Raw genomic sequence first — 21,690 nt, forward strand, 5'->3', positions numbered from 1 at the left:
TGCAGTGTAACTTTTCAACAACTGACCTTAAAATCGGATGCACCACAATCAATCTAAAATTAAGGAAGTATTTGCAGATGCAAAATATCACAATTCATAAAAGAGCTTTCTTCTGAACAGAAAACAGGTCATCATCACACAGTAAAACATTTTAAAGCTTCTTCGTTCAGGTCTTCTGCTGCATTGGACATTGCTGGTGAATCCTCTGTAAAGTTTTATTCGCTGCTCTCTGAGTTACATGAGGTGAAGACGTCACAGAGAGGTCCTTATGCACCCACACTGTAAGCCTGCAGCCTCCATGTGGTGACGGGATGGTGCTCCAGAAGGTCGAGGACAGAACGATAGCTAGTCAAATTGTGCTGTACCAGTTGGCTATTTTTACAAGAGTTTTTCTAAGTACCCACCCGCTACACCAACACACTGTTCTCACTTCCTCCTCTTAATAGATGACACTTAAAAAGTAAAAGATCTTTCTTTTTTTTGCTGTCTTCAAATGCTCTGAATAGTTTTATATTTTCTGCATAATTTAGACTTACATGTGGTCTTGCATGTTGACAATTTACTGTAATGCAATTTGCTTATTTATTCATTTTATTATAAGAATGAAAGAGTAAATTTAACAGTGCACCAGTCCAAACTCATGCTTAAAGCATTATCATTTTTAAAGCTAATATGTCTATTTTAAAACATTACATAAATATGAAATAATAAGCCAAAGGTTAAATTTAAAAAAAAAATTACACATCTGAACACACAGCGACAAAACATTAGAAAGTTTGATGCTTTTTTTTAGTCATTTAATGGTTAAAAAGTAAGAACACAAATTAAATTGTAATGTTTACCACATACTATTAGCATTTAGTCTTTTCTTTTTCTTATGATCTCAAAAATAGGAATTAGTTATAGTATAAATATCCGTGGACATACACTTGTTGATTCTTGTTTCAATTGCGCCCTCTGGTGTACATACAGAAGAATGCATATGTGGTACAGATTGACCCATAATTCATTGCGAACGCATTGGCTCGTACCAATATTTTGATGAGACAGGGACGGGGGTTGCCAGTTAAACACAATTTTTAACGTAGCTTTATTTTAGTCATATTTACATGTACTTGATCTTTAGATATATAATTTATGAGCTTTAAAATTTGTGTAGTAGTAACAGCTAAGTTTTACTTAAATTCAAACGAAGTTGCTTCATGATAACAAATGGACGCTCCTCTGAAAATGGTATCTTCCTGTTTGCCTCTCAAGCCTTCCTTTTTCTACTGAAGTAGCAGCCATGAGGTAGGACCACAGCTGATAGCATGATAAAAGTCACAATTTAACTGTTTAAATACACACATAGATATCGTATTGGCAAAAATAAGAAATTCAAGTTTGTTCTTGACACATATTTCTGTTTTAGTCATCATTCCAGGCTTATATTTGACATGTTTACGTGTTTTTATCCAACACGATGTAGCGTCAGGGAGGCCATGTTGGCAGCCTGCTAGCCACCGGGTAGTTGGGAGTTAGCTGTGTGGCTAGCATCTGGTGCTATTGTTGAATAAATAGATAAATACACATGGAGAAATATTTCTACCGTAGTTATGATCTTCTGAATCCGTGTTTTGTTGTTTCAGCATGCTCAGGCTCCAGAAGAGGCTGGCCTCCAGCGTCCTCCGCTGCGGAAAGAAGAAGGTCTGGCTAGACCCCAACGAGACAAATGAGATCGCTAACGCCAACTCCCGTAATTTATTTTTTTTATTTGCTTTTCTGTCTGATTCTTAAGAAGCAATTTTGCAGTTGCAGTAACCCTTGTGTTCTTATATCTTGGTTGCAAATGGCTCAAAATGCGTGTACTTTTCCATTTTCTTTAATTTCTCATAATCCTCTAAATTTTTGTATATTTGTTTATCGTTATGCTGAGCTTGAAAACTAAAGTCAAAATTCTCGTTTGTTCTCACGATCTTTGCCAATCAATCTTTCTGCAAAGCTTTCCAGCAGCTTTTGAGCTACTTGTTGAGGTTTCATGTTAAAAAACGTAATTTAGTTCCGCTTTGCCCACGGAAAAATGTGATGCCAGAATCATGGATGTCAATTTAAAAATAAGAGGGGGTTAGGTTTTGAAAACTGAGATTCAAGTATTGTCCAAATCCAAACTTTCTCAAAAATATGAAATTGTCATCAATGTTTTGCGCTTCTTTCTTCTTACAATCAAAGTTGATTTGTTGCTGTAAATCCTACCAGAAAGTCTGAATCATTAAGTTTGAAAACAGATAATTTTGCTTGAAATATTTTAAAGTAAAACCAGAAAGTTATGTCCAGAAATGAAATAATTGTACTTTCTTTGTTGTATTATTGTGTCTGAACTTGTCCGGGCATGTACTCGCATATCAAATCAGATTGTCTTTAAGGTGGAGATAGTTAAACATTAACAAATCATTAGCTTGGTTCACTTAAAATCTGAGTTTTGTTTTACCAAATCATCAGCCATAGGCCATGTGTTTGTCTTTACCAGGAATGAAAGAAATGAGTTTTTATTGTACATTAGCTTTGGAAATTCTTCAAACAGCAACCTACAATATATTGAAAAGGCTGCTTTAGGGAAGGATTAAATAAGGATTCTCTAGTTAAGCTACTGGAGTTAAAATAGCAGCTGCATCCAATAATTATTTTAGTAATTGAATATTCTATCGATTATTACTTAATTGAGTAATCCTACATAAAGAGTCAAATTCTAAAAAAACCTACTTACAAATGTACAAAACAGAGAATTCAAGTAAACAACCCATTTAATTGGTCTTTTTAAATAACCTTTTATTGCTTAAAATGCAAACCTCCATTTCAGTTTCAACTCTGTTGTGTGACAAACTGATTAATTGCAACTATTATAAATAATTGAAATATTCTCTCATAGTATCTCATTTAAGTTGAGACAGAATCATAGCGACCAATAAATGTTTAATCTCTTCTGTTGCTGTGCTTTTATATTTGTTGCTCTTACAGTAAGAGCTGCATAGTTATTTTTTTGTCAAAACTTAGACTTAACTAATATCCTGCCAGGTAGCCACTACGATCAGTCGTTGCATGCAACCAGAAGATACCATCTTGTAAATCTGCAACATGACAGATTACCACACATTTAGGTTAATTAAAAATGTGTATTTGCATAATACACATTAATGTATTATGCAAAGCGAACATGAATAATTTCCATCGGACACTGCTGAGAAGTTTGATGTATGCAGAGGATGTTTACTGTTAGGGTGCTGCAACATCAGTCACACGCTTTTGTGGAAAGCTAGTTCTGCACAATGATTGTCCTGATTAATTTGAAATGTTTCCACATTTTTGAATGTTTGTCATTTTCTGGGTGATTTGATTTGGTTCTCTGTGTCCTTCCATAGCTAAAAATAGCGCCTACCGTACACATGTCAACATAGCAGGAGTTGGCAAAAGTAACACAAGTTATCCAAGAAATCTATTCAGCTCTGAATGAGTCCAAATGTTTTCTTGCATTTATTTAATGTAGGATGGTGTTGTACTGTCTTTGGTATTGAGATACAAAAACTGAGGTAATTCACAAACTTTAACCTCTGCTAAGCGTTTTTCAAAGTGGTGGCCACTAGGGGGGGCTAAAGGAGCCTCTGAATGCTGGAAGTATGGTGTGGGGGAAAAAGTAAAAAATGTAATCTAATTTTTAAATATTTTAAAGTCTAATCTATTTTTCAATCACTACTAAAAAATGTAAGTTAAATCATTTATTGAAATGTTATTTACTTGTCTCACCATGCTCATCTATCTGATTGGCTGCCAGTCAAATTTATCAAGCTGCTTTCACACAAGCAAGTGTGAAATGGAAAAGTTAGACATTAAAAAAACCAAAGGAAGCATCCAGCAGCAGCTTCAAAAAACCTCTTTCTTCAAGTGAAATCAGAAGGAATGAGGCAGCATTTATGATAAATAACTAATAATAACTAATAACCATAGAATAGTGAATAAAAGTGAGAAAGTCATTTTTAAAAATTACTTGACATTTTGTAGCATTGGCTGTAAGTTTTCAAAGGGGAATTGTCGTGAATTATCTTTAATCTGATGCAATCCTAATTCACACTTCTGGTTTCCCAGTTTTGTTTTTTGTTAAATGTTTTGTTTGTTGGTTTTTCAGGCCAGCAGATCCGTAAACTGGTCAAAGATGGTCTTATCATCAGGAAACCTGTGACTGTCCACTCCAGGGCCCGGTGCCGCAAGAACACGCTGGCACGCCGCAAAGGAAGGCACATGGGAACCGGTACGTTGAAGCTTGTTGTTTTTTTTAAAGAAAATAGCAAATAAAAGTTTCAAACAAAATTTTTGTGGTTCATTTTTGTAATCAGGTAAGAGAAAGGGTACAGCCAACGCCCGTATGCCGGAGAAGCTTTGCTGGATGCGTCGCATGAGGATCCTGCGTCGTCTGCTGCGTCGCTACAGGGAGGCCAAAAAAATCGACAGGCACATGTAGGTTTCCGGGACCTGGAGCCGTTTTCTCTTGTCTTCTCAAGCTAACTGGGATGTTGTGATATGAGCTTCTGTATCCTGGTGCTTTTTCATTTTGCCCTTTTTGAATTTCCTTCAGGTACCACAGCCTCTACCTGAGGGCCAAGGGTAACGTTTTCAAGAATAAGCGCATCCTAATGGAGCACATCCACAAGCTGAAGGCCGACAAGGCCCGCAAGAAGCTCCTGGCGTAAGTATTCATGTCCAAACAGGATTTACATGGAGCAATATTATCATCTCTCACTAGTTTATGGTATTTGTAAACACTTACTTGAAAGAAATCATTTAGAAATCAGTAAAATGATGGTGGTTCTGATCTTTGCGCAGCGATCAGGCCGAGGCTCGTCGTACCAAGACGAAGGAGGCTCGCAAGCGCAGAGAGGAGCGCCTCCAGGCCAAGAAGGAGGAGTTCATTAAGAGCCTGTCCAAGGAGGAGGAGACCAAGAAGTAGTCTGGTTCTTTTTGTTCCACCTGACTGTGCCAGCTGTCAAGTGCTGATAATAAAAAGTGTACATAAACACAGTTGCTGTTTGCTGTTCTTTCTTTCTTTTCGATGTAATTGAGCAAACTGCTGGAAAGGTTGAAATTCATTAATTTAGTTAGCAAATAATCATTAATTGTGGTGATTTACTGAAAGAATATACCAAGAGCTGTATTTAAGCCAATATTTTACAAAACATACATTTTGCATTTTATATTGTCATTTTTTATTGCAAATATGTTCTATCCCAAACTCAAATGTCAGCTTTAGCTGACGTATGTGTTTCTAATCTTATAAAAGTCACCTATTAAGCATCTTTTGCTTTCCTATTAATTAGTTAATTAAGAAAACTAGTCAACAGATCAGCTCTACACCGTACTGATCGGTGAAGCAGAAGGCTTAATTAAGGGACTTTTTTGTGGTTAAAATGAAAAATCTACTGAATGCCATTTTTAATCGATTACTGCAGTCCTTGTTTATTATATCTTACTAAAATTAAGGTTCTGTTTTTATTAGTTTTGGTAAATCTTAATGGATCAATTTGATTCATGTTTTTAAATCGTTATTCAAGATCACTACACATTTCTGAGACGTCCTAAATGTATCTGATTTAAAAAAAATGTATTTGAAGATCTCTATCTAATTTTCTACATGATTGAATACCATTTCTAAAATATTTTATGCTGGTTCTCAATCTGTTTTGATTTTTAAAGTCTCACAAAATATCAACATTTGAAGTGGGAACCAAAAATAGGGAATCTTCATGTGAAGTGGTTGAACTTGTTTTTGTTTAACGAGATTTCTACTGTTCAGGTGGCTAAAAGAGACTATTAAATTTTTCCACATGAACAGAAGTTTTACTCTTCTGATTTTAAAATGTACCAGTTAGTAGCGTCTGAGGGTTGAATGCTACTCTAAATTGGGCGTGGCAGCAGAACAATTCACATCAAACGTCCAAACTGGATTTGTAAAGGATCAAGAAGGCTAACATTAGGCTTCTGGAATGTTTTTTTCTCAAAAAAACGAAACTTTAACTTCTTAAAGACTTGTGTACTTAGCATAAAAGCCAAATCAACAGCAGGAGCAACGCACAAAAAACACAAACTACCATTTCTGCCAAGGCGGGTGATTAAAATATCTGTCCTCAAATATGCCCAAGTAGTTTGTTGTACAATCATTTTACTCAAACATCAATTAATATCCAACAATGTTAGGATTCTCATAATGAAAAATGGCATAAATTTAAATTGTGAAAGCTGCAGTATGTAACTTTTATACATTATTTACTTGTTCAATGTACTGATAGAGGAAAAAAACAACTTATTATTCCAGAAAAATGGTTTCTTCTCCTGGCTCTGATTAGTTGTCAGAAAATGATAGTTTCAACAAATACATAAAAAAATATATTTTTAATAAAAGTTGCAGACAACAGCCTTAAAAAGTCAGTTCCTTTTTTATGACATCTCAAGTTAAATCCAGAATTATTAACAAGAGTTCATTGTAAATAACAGCTTATAGGAGTGTATTTATGCCCCTATAAACCAATGATGCAAGGTCAAATTTCTTTTGTTGTTTTTGATCTATATATCTGTATAGCATTTTTATAATCATGAACGGCAATACAGTCACTTGATTGTTTCTGGGAAATACAAAAAACCTCCACCAGGCAAGAGAGTTGCAAATTTAGGTTGTTCGTATCATTACGCAGACACACAAGGTACTGAATCACTAATGACATCTACAGTATTTGGATGTATCCAAAGCTTGCATGTCATTGTCATGTTTTAGTTGAGATTGAGGGACAAGACTAGTTTTTTGTTTGCTTGTTTCTGTTCCGTGTGCAACACAGACATTTGAATGAGGGCATACAATCAAGATTAATGGAGAATAAAAGTCGCAGTTTTAATAAAAAGAACCCCCTGTAAACAGATATAAAATGCAGCTGTTGTGAGCATTTGTCAGAGTAGCTGTTACTTTGATTTCCCCTTGAGAATTACTCCCTGATTCTCTAGACAGAGAGCCAAATTGAAGTTTTTATATCTGACTAAAACTGAGAAAACAAAAACTGCAATTGAAACAAAAAAAAAGAACTGAAATGAATACAAATGGTAATTAATTTGAAAAATCTTCAACTAACTGGAACCATATTATGCTATTATGACGCAAAACATACTGAAATTATAGACATAAAAATCCATTGTTTTTGTATTTATGAATCTATTTATTAGCCTTTTGAAACTGCCAGAGTCAGTTGGCTGTTCAACTGAATGTATTGGTATTTTCTGTTGTTCACATAATTAGGCTACAATACTTTGACCTTTTTGAATTAGTATGAAACAACTAAAAACTGCTATACTTAATAAAAACAATATTTAACTAATAACTGATACAAACTTGCAAGCACACTATAAAAACCTAATTAAAACAAACTGAATTAGTCAAACAAAAAGTCACAACAAAGTAAAACTAAACTCTAACAGAAAATCCAAAACTATCATAACCCTGTGCTAGACTCGCTCTTTCATCGACTCTACTGCGTGAGTAAATTACAAACATCAAATGTTAGCTGATGCTGCTCATGTACTTCCAGGTTTCCCCCCCCAATACTAACCTACATCCCTGTGTAATGTGTTGGTGTAACCTTTGTCCAACAATTGTACAAAGTTGAAATTGTGTTTATCGGCAAATACAGTTTGGCATCTTCAGACACGTGCATCGCTAGGCGAAGGTGGATGCTAGTTTGACAACAAGGTGCTTACTGTTAGATATGTTCCTCACGTCACATTAGGAGTGAATGTTAATGTTACATGATTTACAATCGAAAACGGCCTAAAATTTATTTACATGTTTCAAACAACGCAGGCCATAGTGTCTACTTCTCAAACAAAACAAAAAAAACTGCCCATAACCCTGTTCTTCCTCCCAGTTCTGTTTCCCATAAAGTCTGGTTTCAATTCAATGAAGTGAATTTAATTTCTTCCAAAGCTCCAGACATTTTGACTTCCTCCCACAGTCCAAAAATACACCGCGAAGGTTCACTGGTCTCTTCAGTTAGCCTTTGACTTGAGTATGTTTTGTTATTTGTCATCCGTTGCCCTGGCAACCTAACCATGGCGTAGCCCTCCTTTCACCCAATGATTACTTGAGATCGGCAGTATACCCCGGCAAATCAATACAGCACACACTAAGCACTTTTGCATTTAAAATTAGGTTTAAGCCTTCAAAATAGGAGCAAGTTAAAAAATAAATATGATATACAGTACAGACCAAAAGTTTGGACACACCTTTTAATTCAATGAGTTTCCTTTATTTTCATGACTATTGACATTGTAGATTCACACTGAAGGCATCAAAACTATAAATAACACATATGGAAATATGCACTAAACAAAAAAGTGTAAAACAACTGAAAATATTCCTTATATTCTAGTTTCTTCAAAGTAGCAACCTTTTGCTGTGATTACTGCTTTGCTCACACTCTGCATTTTCTTGATGAGCTTCAAGAGGTCGTCACCTGAAATGGTTTTCACTTCATAGGTCAACCTGCCCTGTCAGGTTAATAAGTGGGATTTCTTGCCTTATAAATAGTCATGAAAATAAAGAAAACCCATTGAATTAGAAAGGTGTGTCCAAACGTTTGGTCTGTACTGTATGTTTTGTGCTACTGGATCATACTGAAGTTTTGAGCAAAGGTTCAAGTCAAATTTCCTCTGAAACCTTTCTAAAAACCTGCCAAATGATGGGCAAAGCAGCCCAAATTTTACCAAAGCTGTTTTTTTCCCCAGCCAACGTGTTCAAAAGCAGCCCAATCTGGCAACACTGAATGGGACCCAGAACAGATCCGTGATGTACCCCACAGGGCTGGTTGGCTGAATCAGACATTACCCCATTTAGAAAAACAGAAAGCAAGTCTGGAACTACTTTACTGTTTCAGTATCTGGACCACTATCCATAATAACAGGAACAATTATATCTAGTTTCGATTAATCTGCCAACCTCAGTTTGTAACATTAAGCTCAATCTTGGGTTACTCATTGGGAAGTACCTTCCCACCCATAAAAGAGGCATTTTGTAAAAATCAACAAACGTGGTTGTGATACCAAAAGCAGAACAAAAATTGCTTGAATGTTGGGGTTCACAATAAAAGTTTAGAAATGTCCTGGTCAGATCTTTTTGTTCGAAACCTTTGATTATGAGTATTGGCCAGAACCAGGTCCCAATTCAATACTTTAAAAATACATTTAAAAAATGAAGAAGAGTAAAGAAACACATCCCTTATTTTTTTCAATTTTATCACTCTGATTTATAATTTAACACAGAAAAGAAAACATTGAGCAACATGAAAAACTATATTTACATTTGATTTACTATAATCCAGAGTGGAATCACCGGCGGCTTTGCGCATGCGTGATTCTGTTCTAATGTGAGTGTTGGTCTCCTTTCTGCTCGTCTACATTATTATCGGTGCTTTCCTGTTTGTTGGTAAAGTCTCCAATAAACGAGAGAAAGTTGCTAAATTTGTCACTAGTTGCTCCTTCCCCCCAAAAAAGTCATTGGAGGGGCGTGAAAAGTTGCTAAATACCGCGACAAAATCGTTAAATTGGCAACAGTTCTCCCGGTTCTCACACTTGAAGCTAATGCCGTGTTCTGCTTCGCTTTACGGCCGTCACTGCTGCAAAGTGCCGCGCATGTGTTTCGAGACGGTCTGACTCCGTACTGCCACATAATGGTAGTTAGTAACTATTATTATTCCTAGAATAAATGTACATATATATATCCGATTCCTAATTGGAACGTAACATTCGATTCCGACAAAGTCTAATAACATTTCTACTTCCAATGGACATTAAGTTAAGGAAATTTAATAGACTACAAAAGAGGCACATAAATTATTAGATTACAACAAAAATGTGGATCTGTAAACTATTGAATCAGAGGGGCTGAAAAAAAATGTGCGCCACATGTTTCAGATTTTTATTTGCCTAAGAATTAAATGCATTATTTTCTTTCCAATCCACAACTATGCCTTACTCTGTATTGGTCCTTCATAAAATCTCATTAAAATACCCTGAGGTTTGGGGTTGCATAGTGACAAAATGAGAAACTAACATTTGGGGTTTGTGCCTGCTTCTCTTCTCTTCACAGAAATGTAAGGCTATTTTTTTTAACATAAACTGTTTCATTAGCAATGCTTTTCTCATTGATTTTAAGACTATTTTTTTATGAGAAGTGGTGACAGGGTGTGGTTTAAGCTCTGTTTAAGAATGTGAGGTTCGGGGAACAGTGCCAGAAGAGACTGACAAACAAAGCGAGGAAATCCTGTGGTACACGCAGTATGATTCTTAAAAGCATGGAGTGGAGTAATCTGGAAAAACGACCCAAAGCAAAAAAAAAAGCTTTTCACATTAATACTTTTTAAAATCTTTCCAGGTCATGGTGATCTGCGAGTTTATTTTGACTGTGTCATCTTTTGACTCCTGACTACAACTGATGAAAAAACACAAGATGGATTCCTTTTGTTTATTAAATATTTCATTTTGGTGATTGATGCTTTAACCAATTCCTTGACAAGAGGCAAATTCAATGAGAGAAACTTAGGTCATATTTCCCTTTTACTGTTGCCAGTAAAAGGGAAATAAGTCTTGACTTCCTTCTGTCTGTTTGCTGGTGTCGATGCTTCCTTCCTTTGTTTATAGCAGTGGTGCTTTCATGCAGCTTTCACACAAATAGTAGACATGCAAATCATCTCAATGGCTGAAAATAAATCTTCCAAGAAAGAAGTGGCAGACCTGAAGGACCATCAGGAGACGGACATCGAATGCGATAGTTTGTAAATAAAAACAACGCAGAGAGGCAACACACTAGTGTTCCAGTACATGAGTTCATCCAAGAAATCCCAGTGGGCAGGGCGGTGGATACATGAGAAATTACAGCAGGCGTGTCAAGAGGCAGACATGTGAAACAGTCAGAGAAGGAGGCAGATCATGAAGAGGGCTGATGTGTAAGGTCAGACGAAGATGGGAGGCTTGAGGGGGCAGCTACTCAATTTGATGATCGGGCTCCTGTTTCTGGCGAGCCTGCTGACCACTTTCATGTGGTACATGCTGGACAACAAGTAAGTTGGCTTTGTCTTCGCTGTGAATGGATTCTGCTTGATTTTGACAAAAGTGGCGCACGATGCTTATAAGAACGATGCTCATCAAATCATCTTAATTTGCATACCTGATTTTTCAACCAAGTATGCATAAGATTTTACTGATAGTTTTTGTGTCTGTAACCTAAAGTGCAGCATAAGATGTTTTTTTCTTTGAGAAACTGTTCAATTTGAGTCCTGCTGTTGAAGGATAGTTTGTTCTAAGTTTGCACAGCTTTTTAAAATGTTTTAAGTATTTTTCCACATTCAATCACTCTTTGTCGGTTTAGCAATTTTAACACAACTTAAACACAAATGTGAAGGAAAAGTTAATTAACAATGTCTAATTACTTTGAATGTACACTTTATGATGTTTTTATTAAAGGTTTGCACTCAGTTGCAGCTCAACAGGATATATGCTTTTCTGACCCTCCGCAAATAAGTGAAGAACAGGGTGTTCAGCAGTTAGAGATGTTAAACATGGCTAAGGTGATAAGCCTATTTTGTAGAAGTTCAGTTACTAGTATCTGTTCAGCCATCTGCAGAGAGGCCTTTTTGGAGAAACACATGTTTGGACACAGAAAGAAAGTAGAAGTTATCTATTTCGTTTCGTTTCTAAAAGGGTGTCTTATCCACAAGAAACACACAGAATATGTCCAAAGTTGAGCTGTGAATGTGTATGCAACCCTGCTCAACTGAAACTTACAGATAAGTTACCTATAGATTTTTGCCTGACACTTTAGCCAGGAGGTGTGATTACGTGATGTGTGATGCATCCTATGTAGATGAGGGGACGTTCAGCCCCAAGTCAGAACTCATCCGATTCTCACTGAGATGTGAGCTTTGTATGTTTATATATATATATTCCTTTATTTAACCAGGTAAACCCCGTTGAGATCTAGATCTCATTTTCAAGAGGGACCTCCGCAAAAAATTTTGCCATACATAGCAACCTGGTTACAAGATAAAAACAATTAATACATATGCACAAGTATAAAACAACAAAAACAATTTAAAAACAATGACACTGTTTCATAGAATCTTGCTGCCTATCTTTAAGAACTGCTCAAAATAAGTCCAGTGAAGTCATTTCCGACATCTTAAGTTCAGACTGCAACTGATTCCACGCTGTGGGGGCCAACACACTGAATGCCTGCTTCCCCTTTTCAGTTTGAAAATGTGGGACATGCAGAAGAATAATGTTATTTATAGCATAGAGAACGAGAACTGACATCTCTGTGTAGGAGAGTGGATAAATATGCTGGGGTTAGACCGAGTAAAGATTTATACATCAGGATCATTAAATGATTGTTTCTCCGTACACTTAAAGGAGGCCATTCAGCTTTTGCGTACAAATCACAATGATGTGTCAGACGTCTACTACCGGTTATAAATCTTAAAGCGCAATGATACACAATATTTAATGATTGAAGATATTTGGTCGAAGCATTCATATACAGTACAGACCAAAGGTTTGGACACAACTCTTTGTCCAAACTTTTGGTCTGTACTCAATACAGACCAAATGTTTGGACACACTTTCTCATTGAATTCAATAAGAAGGTGTGTCCAAACTTTTGGTCTGTACTGTATAAAACATCTCCATAATCCAAAAGTGGCAGGAATGTTACTGCTACCAATTTTCTTCTAGCTTTGAGTGTAAAACAAGATCCATTTCGATAATAAAACCCAATTTTCATTTTCAATGTCCGTAGTAGATTTGCTATGTGATTTTTAAAAGAGAGTGCATTATCTAGAATAAAACCAAGATATTTATAATTACTGACAAACTCGATTTGTGCTCCTACAGCAGTGGTAAGCAATAGGGAAGTTTCTGGTAGTTTTCTAGCATGTGACAAAACCATGGTTTTCTCCATTTGCAAATGTTAATTAAAGCTGTGTTTGTTTTCTCCTAAAGCTGAAGTTTGGTCTCGAATTTTATGAAACTTAACACAAAGACTAGAGTTAAAATGAAAACAAAAAAAAAAAAACTGCAGAGATGAGAAAAAGAGAGGAGGGATGGCATTATTTCAAAATAGGTGATAAAGATACCACTTCATCAAGATCAAAAACAAAATCAAAGATGCTGACCATTCATGGAGACAGAAAATTCAGACAGGCTTAAACTAAAGTGAATAACATTTCATTTCGACTGTGCTTTAAGGTTTGGCTTCTTCTCTGATCAATGATGAAACAGCCTACGTAGGAAAAACATTTGTTGAGGACTATGTTTGTCATTTTGGTGTTTTTTTCCCCCCTCATTGGTGTCCCAGAAATTTGAAAATTCGCAGACACCTGCCCAAGATGAAAATCGTCCCCCGGTCTACTGATTCCTGCAAAAACTGTGGGTAAGAAGTGTTGGAACCTTGTTTTGTTTTGTTCCACTTCTGCCCTGTGTATACTTACGAAATCTCTTTATTCATTTGTTGCAGAGAGAGTATAAAGAAAGCATTAGATATTTACTACAAAACTTGGAGAAAGCAGGAGGACAGTTTCAAAAATTTTAGGTAAAAACCTCTTTTGTTAAATTGTTTTGTTGATTTTAGACATTTCCTTTTATCTTGACTGTGAAAATAAACTGAGAGCCGAGTTTACGAGTATGTGTGAGGTGAGGACTCAGTTTTAGCTACTGGTCTTACTCTCACTGCTTAAGCTTGTCTTTAAAAAGTATTTAGAGATATGTAGCAACGAAAAAATCATTCAGCACAAAACAAGTCATTTTTGAGGGCAATATATCTATTATTTTTGGAAAAAACTAATCAAAGATTTGTAATGGATCTTGGCATATTCACGATTCAGCAGTCACAGATTTTTCTGCAGAAGGTAAATCCAAAGTATCTGAGTCTGAAGCTACTGACTCTCTCCAGTTGTCCTTGAGTAAAGGATGGGGCTGAGCACACAGCCTAGGGGCACGCCTGTGCAGAATGTGACTGTGGAGGAGGTAAGGAAGTTGACTTGGACATGCTGGGGACAGGTGGTTAAATAACTCCTTTATTGAATAACTCCAGGACCAACACAGTCCTGCTCTTAGTCTAGCTTCTCCACCAACTTGTCAGGGTTGAGTGAAAAGCTGAGCGCTTTCCATCAATGATGCATGCAGACTATTCTTCAATATCATCAACTGCTGACCCTGATTTTTCCACGTCTTGTGAGAGCAAGCTTGTTTGTTTTCTGCAGTGAGCCATCTAGACAGGGCAATGGACCAAGTGGATGACCCAAAGAGATTTCCATCTGCTTTCTGTATTTAGGTTCTGCTTTTTTTTTATTGCATCATTGTGGGATGTGAGTGTTTTTAAGCCTTTATCTAAATGTTCTCTTGTGAAACTTCCTCTCCATTTTGGTGAGCATGTAGCAAATTATTGCCTATACTTGATTTAAAAAGACACATATACGTTTTTTTTCCCCACTGTCTGAACAAGTTAATGCAGACCAAACTTTTCTTGTTTTACGTCAGTTAGAATTACCAAAATTATTTCTATTTGCTAAATTTCAGAAAACATAGATTCTGAAATTCTCTAGATATTTTTTTGTAACTTTCCCCAAATTAGAGAGTTTTCACATGAAACCATTTTATCTCTGAACATATAGCTGAAACCACACATGTACATACACTGAATAAAACGACACGCATTTGCATCAGTGATGCATACAGACTATTCTTCAGCATCATCAACTGCTGACACTGATTTCTCCAACTTTCTTGCTCGTTTTCTGGAGTGAGCCATCTGGACAAGGCAATGGACCACTTGGATGACCCAAGACCTTTCTAATGTGAAGGTCTCTCATATTTAAATTATTGTCATACACCCTAAGAGATTTCTATCTGCTTTCAAGACTCCATTCCTGTTTTCTTCCTGTGTTACTTCTCTATTTTTGAAACTTGAGAAAGTCTTAACGTTTTGCTTATTCATTGCGTTGTAAAACGTGGTTGTTGGTAAGCAGTTTGATTCCAGTCAGGTTACGTACCTGACAACTGAAACCAGATATTTACATGCATACATGGAATAAAAAACACACAAAAAAATTTCTCACGGTCTGAGGGTAAGTCAGACCAAACCTTTCTTGTTTTAAGTTAGAATTAGCAAAATTATTTCCATTTGCTAAGTGCTAGAAAACATAGTGAGAACAGTCTTTTTTGGAGATTTTTTGTAACGTTCCTTGAATTTAAATGTATACATTTGATCAGTATCAGGTATAATTGTCTTTTAAACTGTATGACTTGTGGAACTGGTCCAACTGATTCTGTTTCGTAGGTCGGCTCACTCGCACACTTCTTTTCACAACTTCTCCATCAGACTGACATGAGCACTTTGTGATGGCCACACCAAAACGTTAACTTTGTTGTCCTTAAGTCACTTTGCAGCCACTTTGGCTGTATGCTTAGAGTTATTTTCCATTTGGAATACAAATCTCCACCCAAATTTTAACATCCTGGCTGATGTCTCTAGATGTTGCTTCAATATTTCCACATATAGTTCTTTCTTTCTGATGGCATCTATTATATGAAGTCTATCAGTTACTCTTGCAGCAAAACAGCCCTACAGCATGACGTACTTCACAGTTAGGACGGTACAAGCAGCCATGTTTTTCCGCCAAATGTAACGATGGTCATGATAGCCAAACAGATCCACTTTAGTTTCAACAGACCACAGGACATGTCTCCAAAGATTAAGATTTTCGCCCAGCATCTACACGACATCTCTGGCGTTTGTCCTGGGGTTAATCTGCACATTTTGAACCAAAACACATTTGTCTTTGGGACACAGAACCTGCCTCCTTCCTGAGCTGGCATGATGGACATTCCCATTATATCTACACTTGCTTATAATTGTTTGAACGGATGAATGCGACATTTTCAAGTATCTGTAAATTGTTCCCAAAGATAAACCAGACTTGTGCAGTTCTTCATCATCTCTTGGCTGATTTATTTTGACTTTCCAATTGTGTCAACAAGAAAGCAGTGAGTTTAAAATACATCCACGCGTGATTCCAATTAACTGAAATGTGACAGTCTGTCACATTTGAGGAATAAAGCCCAAAAGATTTGACCCAACTTATACGTTTTAAAAGACAGTTATCCCTGATTCTTACCAAATGTAGACTGATGATGTCTGACTGATGTTGACTTAGAGTGTTTAGCTTTTCTCCATAAGTTCTACAAAGGCATTGACCTCTGTCCTCTGTCTTAGGCTTCTGTAGATTGTGATGTCTCACACTTTCAGTGGACTCATCGTCCTACGCTACCATATATACTGAATTCTGTTTTTTGAAGTGAGAGTATCTGGTTTTCAAGCTGAAACCTTTTGGTTTCTCCAGGAATCTTAGTATCCTTATTTACACTCTTCTATTCGAATCTTGTCAGATGGATTGTGCCTTCCTGGCTAGACAGAAAACCCCACCCTTTACAAAGTAGGCTTGAACATGAGGATGATAAACCTTGAGGAGAGACATTTGAGCATCATAGTAAGGCAGATATATTGTATAGTTTCAGTTTATCATACACCAAACACCATGAAATGATGGCTCTGATTTCTGCAAGATCCATTTTCACGTGAGACATCCAGAAGGCAGCGAGGGAACCATTGTATTCTCTGAGGTAGTTAAATAACTCATTGAAACGTACCAACTCAATGAATCGACTCATGTTACATACAACGTAACATGAGCCGAAGTCTGAAGTATGCTTGCCCCAGGGTTTCTAAAACCTGGACTGTAATACTTAGTCACACAGGCTGCCAATTTCTTGCAGTGTCTCTTCAAAGTAAATGAGATCTTCAGGATGATTCTCTTCTAATCAGGGATAAAACTATTTCCAGGCTAGTGTCAGGAAAGCCTTACAGAGTGGTTTGTGGAGACATTTTGCTCTGTTATATCTGTGACCATCAACAACCCCGGTGATTGAATAAGATTTGTTATGTCGTGTTATTTAAAAAGACTGTGCTGAGTCATATGTGATTACTTTATTCCAGGATCGACAAATTTCACATAATTAGTAACATAGAATCTAGTAGTTATATGTGATTTTATATCAGGATATTCATTTGTTTTAGGATTTTTAATACCGACGATGCACTAATTTGTACTTGCTTTGACAGCCGATGACTTAAGGCAAGTTCAAATAACTTACTTACATTAACTAATAGCTATGTGATAGAAATTATCTACTAAAGTGAGTTTACTTAGTTATTTTCATCTTATTAGAATCATATCCTGTAAACTAATCTGTAAATTAAATTATGATATTTGAGCATCCTACAGCATCCTATAAAAATGACTAACTGCAAAAAATAAACTTATATGGAATGGTTTAAGTACATAGATTTTGTTCCTGAAAAACCCACGACTGCTTCACTTATTCCTTTAAAAAAAATGTAAAACTTCATTAAAAACATCCATCTTCCACTTGCTTTGAGCTAGCCTGCCTCCAGCAGCAGACAGAGTGGTGTAGTCTGTCACTGGGCTCGTTAACGTGTGTTGTTTGACTTTACAATGCTTGATTTTAGATTATACATGCAATGAATAGAGTCCTTGTTATTCCCCAGTCAGCAGCTGAGCAGCAGGTGCCATGGGTTAGATAAAGCCATCATTAGCCAAATGAACACTCCACTGGGATCGAAGCTGGTTTATGATGGGGAAAAGAAGAGGGCAGCTCAAATAAATGCAGAGCTCTTCAGCACCTTCCCAAAGGTGAGTTATTTCTGTTTCTTTAATGTTGTTAAAATACAAACAACATATATGTTGAGGAAAGCCTTCAATAGACTTTTCTAAACCACTGTCAGCACACAGGCATTGATATATATTACTGGATTTGTCAATATACCAACAATTATTCAATAATTTAGTTTTACATAATTGCCGCTGTTAAAATTAGGGTAAAAAATCAGCTTTACTATGGCTTCTATACTCGGTGTATTTCATCCTATTTCATGATAGTTATGAATGTCGCCACGTTTTACAAACAAAGGAGGCAATTAGTCCAGTGTTTGTTGTTTATTAAACTTTTAAAAATTACCGTTGCTCCAGTGTACCACAACAAACGGAAAATAACGCTGATAAGCAGGTGTAAAACAACTTTAAATCACTTGTATTCTGCTTTTTCTCGCCCTCTTTGTCAGCTTTAATCTACATGCAGCCCACAAATTAGAGATTAGATTCAAGTGTATCAAGAACATCAACACCAAAAACCACAAAAACATTTTTCACACAAAAAATACATAAAAACCCCAAACAGAACATTCAGTCTGTTACAGTTTAATATTTCACAATTATTTCACTTATAGGAACAATTTTTTTCCCATTTTATGAGTGAAAAAATCCTGCCAATGGAAGTAGTACTTTTAAAAACGATATTAATGAATTATTTGCTTAAAACAAACTCCTATAACTTGGTGGAAAGTTATTTTAAAGTTAGCTTTGTCTTAAACTAAGTGTACTAAAATATTTGCACCAAAACTGGACCAGATATACTTGGTAAGATTTGGTGTTTTTGCAATGTGGCTACAACAATGTAAAAGTATGAATTATAAGCATTCCATCAAAATTGATGAGGAAACAAAGAATCAGTGAAAGTACAACTAAACATAAAAAAACAGAGTTTAGTTAAAACCAAGCTCAATGACAAAAACAACTAAAAATGAAAAATATCAACAAATACTTTCAACACTTCTTTCCATACAGCAATGTACATTTCCATATCATGATTTAATCTTTAAATTTTGATTCCAGGTTAGTCCTTTCTCAAACAAAACAATGACCTCTTGTGCCGTTGTTGGGAACGGCGGCATCCTGGCAAACAGCCAATGTGGAAAAATGATTGATTCAGCGGAGTTTGTCATCAGGTGAGAAAGATGTTCCAGTTTAGATACTGTATAATTATGGTTATGCTGCATAAATTCCATTTAACAGCATCTGTGTTTATTTTGCATCTAAGGTGTAACCTACCTCCTGTTTCAGACGGATATGAGAAACATGTGGGTAGTAAAACAAACCTTGTGACAGTAAATCCGAGTATCCTCTTAGATAAGTGAGTGAGTTTATGAATTTAAGAGGTAATTTTGTCATATACAACCACCTGTCTTCATATGTGTTTTATGGCTGTAGGTATGGGTCTCTAATGACACGCCGGCGTCCTTTTGTGGAGAAGCTGCGTAACTATGGTGACTCCATGATGCTTCTTCCTGCCTTCTCCTTTGGCATGAACACTCCTGTGTCTCTGCGGGCTTTCTACACCGTTGAGGACTTTAAAAGTCCCATCCGGCCTCTCTTTCTGAACCCACAGTACCTTGAGAGTCTGGACGTCTTCTGGAAATCTCAGGGCGTGAAGGCGCAACGGCTCAGCAGCGGCATTATGATGATCAGCCTGGCGCTGGAAATTTGTGACAATGTGCACCTGTACGGATTCTGGCCCTTCAGTATTCACCCACACAGCTTCCAAGACTTGAGTAACCATTACTATGATGATAAACAAGATAAAAAGAACTTCCATGCCATGCCAACGGAGTTCAACCTACTGCTGAAACTGCACACCCAAGGTGTGTTGCATCTACACTTGGGGGACTGTGAACCAGGTGATTATTATTAGCCTTGGAGGAAGATTTAAAAAAGATCCATCTATCAAGACATGTAATCTTCTTTTGAATGAAAGGTTTTATGATAAGATAGATGGCACACACCTAGTGGAAACATAAGCTTTCTGTAAATTGTGTGAAATTCCACTGCCAAGACATAGTTTAGTTTCTTGAAGATTGGAAAACTTTGGATAATTTTTATATACGTAGAGTCTATAATGGTGACAAAAAACCCTGTCAATGTCTACTCAGGTTTGTGCCTTTAAAGGGAATGTATTATGAAAAATTTACATTTTGCACATTTTTGTACTTCCATATGGGTTTTTACTGCTTTTAAAAAATGTCCAAGCACTAAAAAAAACCATCCAGCTGTTTTTTTGGCAATAAGTTAATGTTTTTCGGTGTTTGAAATATAAGAAGTTTCAAAAAACCTCCAGAATGTAAAGTAACAACTCAGCAGGAACAGTTACCTAGCAACCACTGCACAGCCTGTTACCTAACAACCCAAGCGGAACTCCTGCATGCTTGATCAACTGGTTTTACCTCTATATGCGCTGTTTTGTCTTTTCCAAAACACTTGGAAAAGACAAGTGTTTTGTTGTTGACTTACCATTCAGAAACCACTTGCTGTATTCTTGTTGGCTGTACATGAGGCTCTACTAATGCTTTTCAAAGATGTAAAGTTGTATAATTAAGCATCTGCTTGCATCCATTTTCACGTGACTGTGAACTTTGTGTTGGGGGATGTAGCCATTCTGAAAGGAGCTCAAAATATTCAGAACTGTCCAGACTGAAATCTCATTATCTAAAAATGACATTATAAAAAAGGCATTTATCATGTTTTGTGTAGTGCATAGGCCTACCCTAACCTGTTTAAATGATAGGGCACTTTTAAACAGTTGCAGGTTCCACAAATAAAATGCAATAATAATATTTCTATAAGTGCCTGACCTCTTGAGAGAACCATTACCCACAAATGGAAAAAACAGTAATGAGCCTTCATGGCTGACGAAACAAAAGTACTCCAACAGGGCATCAATTATTCTCTAAAGTTGAATAGCATTTCCCCCCTTATAAATTAAATAATTTCAAAATTACTTTTGAAGCTTTCTCTTACTCAGGTCATTTTTGTCTGATTATTTGAACTATATGAGTTATTAAGTGTGTTTGTTTTGGTGGAATGAATCAAATTTCTTTTGGGGAAAATAAAGCAAAGCTGAATGTTCAAACTTATTTTGCATATCTATTTATATTGTCTATATTTATATTTACATCTAAGTGGAGAAAAACACATTGCATGTATCTCCCATTAGCCAAACTCAAGAAGGTTAGATTGAGCAAAAGGCTCTTGCCTAAGGAGGGAGTATGAGTTTTTCCTTTTATATCTAATTTTTGACACCACAGAGCATTGAAAAAAATGGAGATTTAATCATTAATTTGAACAAGCTATGATCACTATGAACTCAGAATCTCAGGGCAAAATTCAGAGGCGGGAATGAAGCTTTATTTTATGCAAAAGGTGCAACAAACTTTAAAAATGGTAGTTACTTTTAATTTACACCAGTAGGTGGCACTATTTGCTGCTCAGAGAGATGGCTTGACATGGAGAGACTCACAATATAGAGATTTAAGTGTTAAATTAAAAAGAATGGTTCATAGTTTCTGATCATAAAGTTTCTCTGTATTTATAAAACTTGTCTCAAATGTTTGCAGTCACTTTGTGTTTAGACAAGTGTCAAAATTACACAGATCTATTTAAACAGCCAAGCCCATTATTCTAAGGAAGACTAAACATTATGATGGTGGCGGTGGATCAAGACCTGTTGTTAAATCTATACTGAGCCAGATGAAATTATTAGATGTTAAAGTGGTAGCATTATGTCTGAAACATTCCCCTCCATCACAGATTTGTTTGTATTTCAGCTGAATTTTACAGGTTTATTAAGTTTCACAAACTTGGATTTTTAACAGTTTTTAAGTCAGTG

At 36.2% G+C, this 21,690-nt stretch overlaps 2 protein-coding genes across 4 annotated transcripts; both read left to right on the top strand.

Moving 5' to 3' along the window:
• Positions 1-1,148: 1,148 nt before the first annotated feature.
• Positions 1,149-5,046, top strand: rpl19 (ribosomal protein L19). Its single transcript, XM_028042840.1, has 6 exons — positions 1,149-1,290; positions 1,629-1,735; positions 4,157-4,279; positions 4,365-4,485; positions 4,604-4,714; positions 4,852-5,046. The coding sequence occupies exons 1-6, from the start codon at positions 1,286-1,288 to the stop codon at positions 4,973-4,975; spliced, it is 591 nt and encodes a 196-aa protein (XP_027898641.1). The 5' UTR covers positions 1,149-1,285; the 3' UTR covers positions 4,976-5,046.
• Positions 5,047-10,982: 5,936 nt separating this feature from the next.
• On the top strand, positions 10,983-19,735 carry LOC114160136 (alpha-2,8-sialyltransferase 8F-like). 3 transcript variants are annotated; one of them, XM_028042581.1, is made up of 7 exons: positions 10,983-11,120; positions 13,412-13,486; positions 13,571-13,645; positions 17,681-17,825; positions 18,864-18,976; positions 19,069-19,161; positions 19,239-19,735. In XM_028042581.1, the coding sequence occupies exons 1-7, from the start codon at positions 11,023-11,025 to the stop codon at positions 19,717-19,719; spliced, it is 1,080 nt and encodes a 359-aa protein (XP_027898382.1). In that variant the 5' UTR covers positions 10,983-11,022; the 3' UTR covers positions 19,720-19,735. The 3 variants fall into 3 exon arrangements, with proteins under 3 accessions (XP_027898382.1, XP_027898383.1, XP_027898384.1); XM_028042582.1 differs by lacking the exon at positions 13,571-13,645; XM_028042583.1 differs by lacking the exons at positions 13,412-13,486; positions 13,571-13,645.
• Positions 19,736-21,690: the final 1,955 nt, after the last annotated feature.

Source organism: Xiphophorus couchianus, chromosome 16 (assembly GCF_001444195.1).
Source record: "Xiphophorus couchianus chromosome 16, X_couchianus-1.0, whole genome shotgun sequence".
NCBI classification, from domain to species: Eukaryota; Metazoa; Chordata; class Actinopteri; order Cyprinodontiformes; family Poeciliidae; genus Xiphophorus; species Xiphophorus couchianus.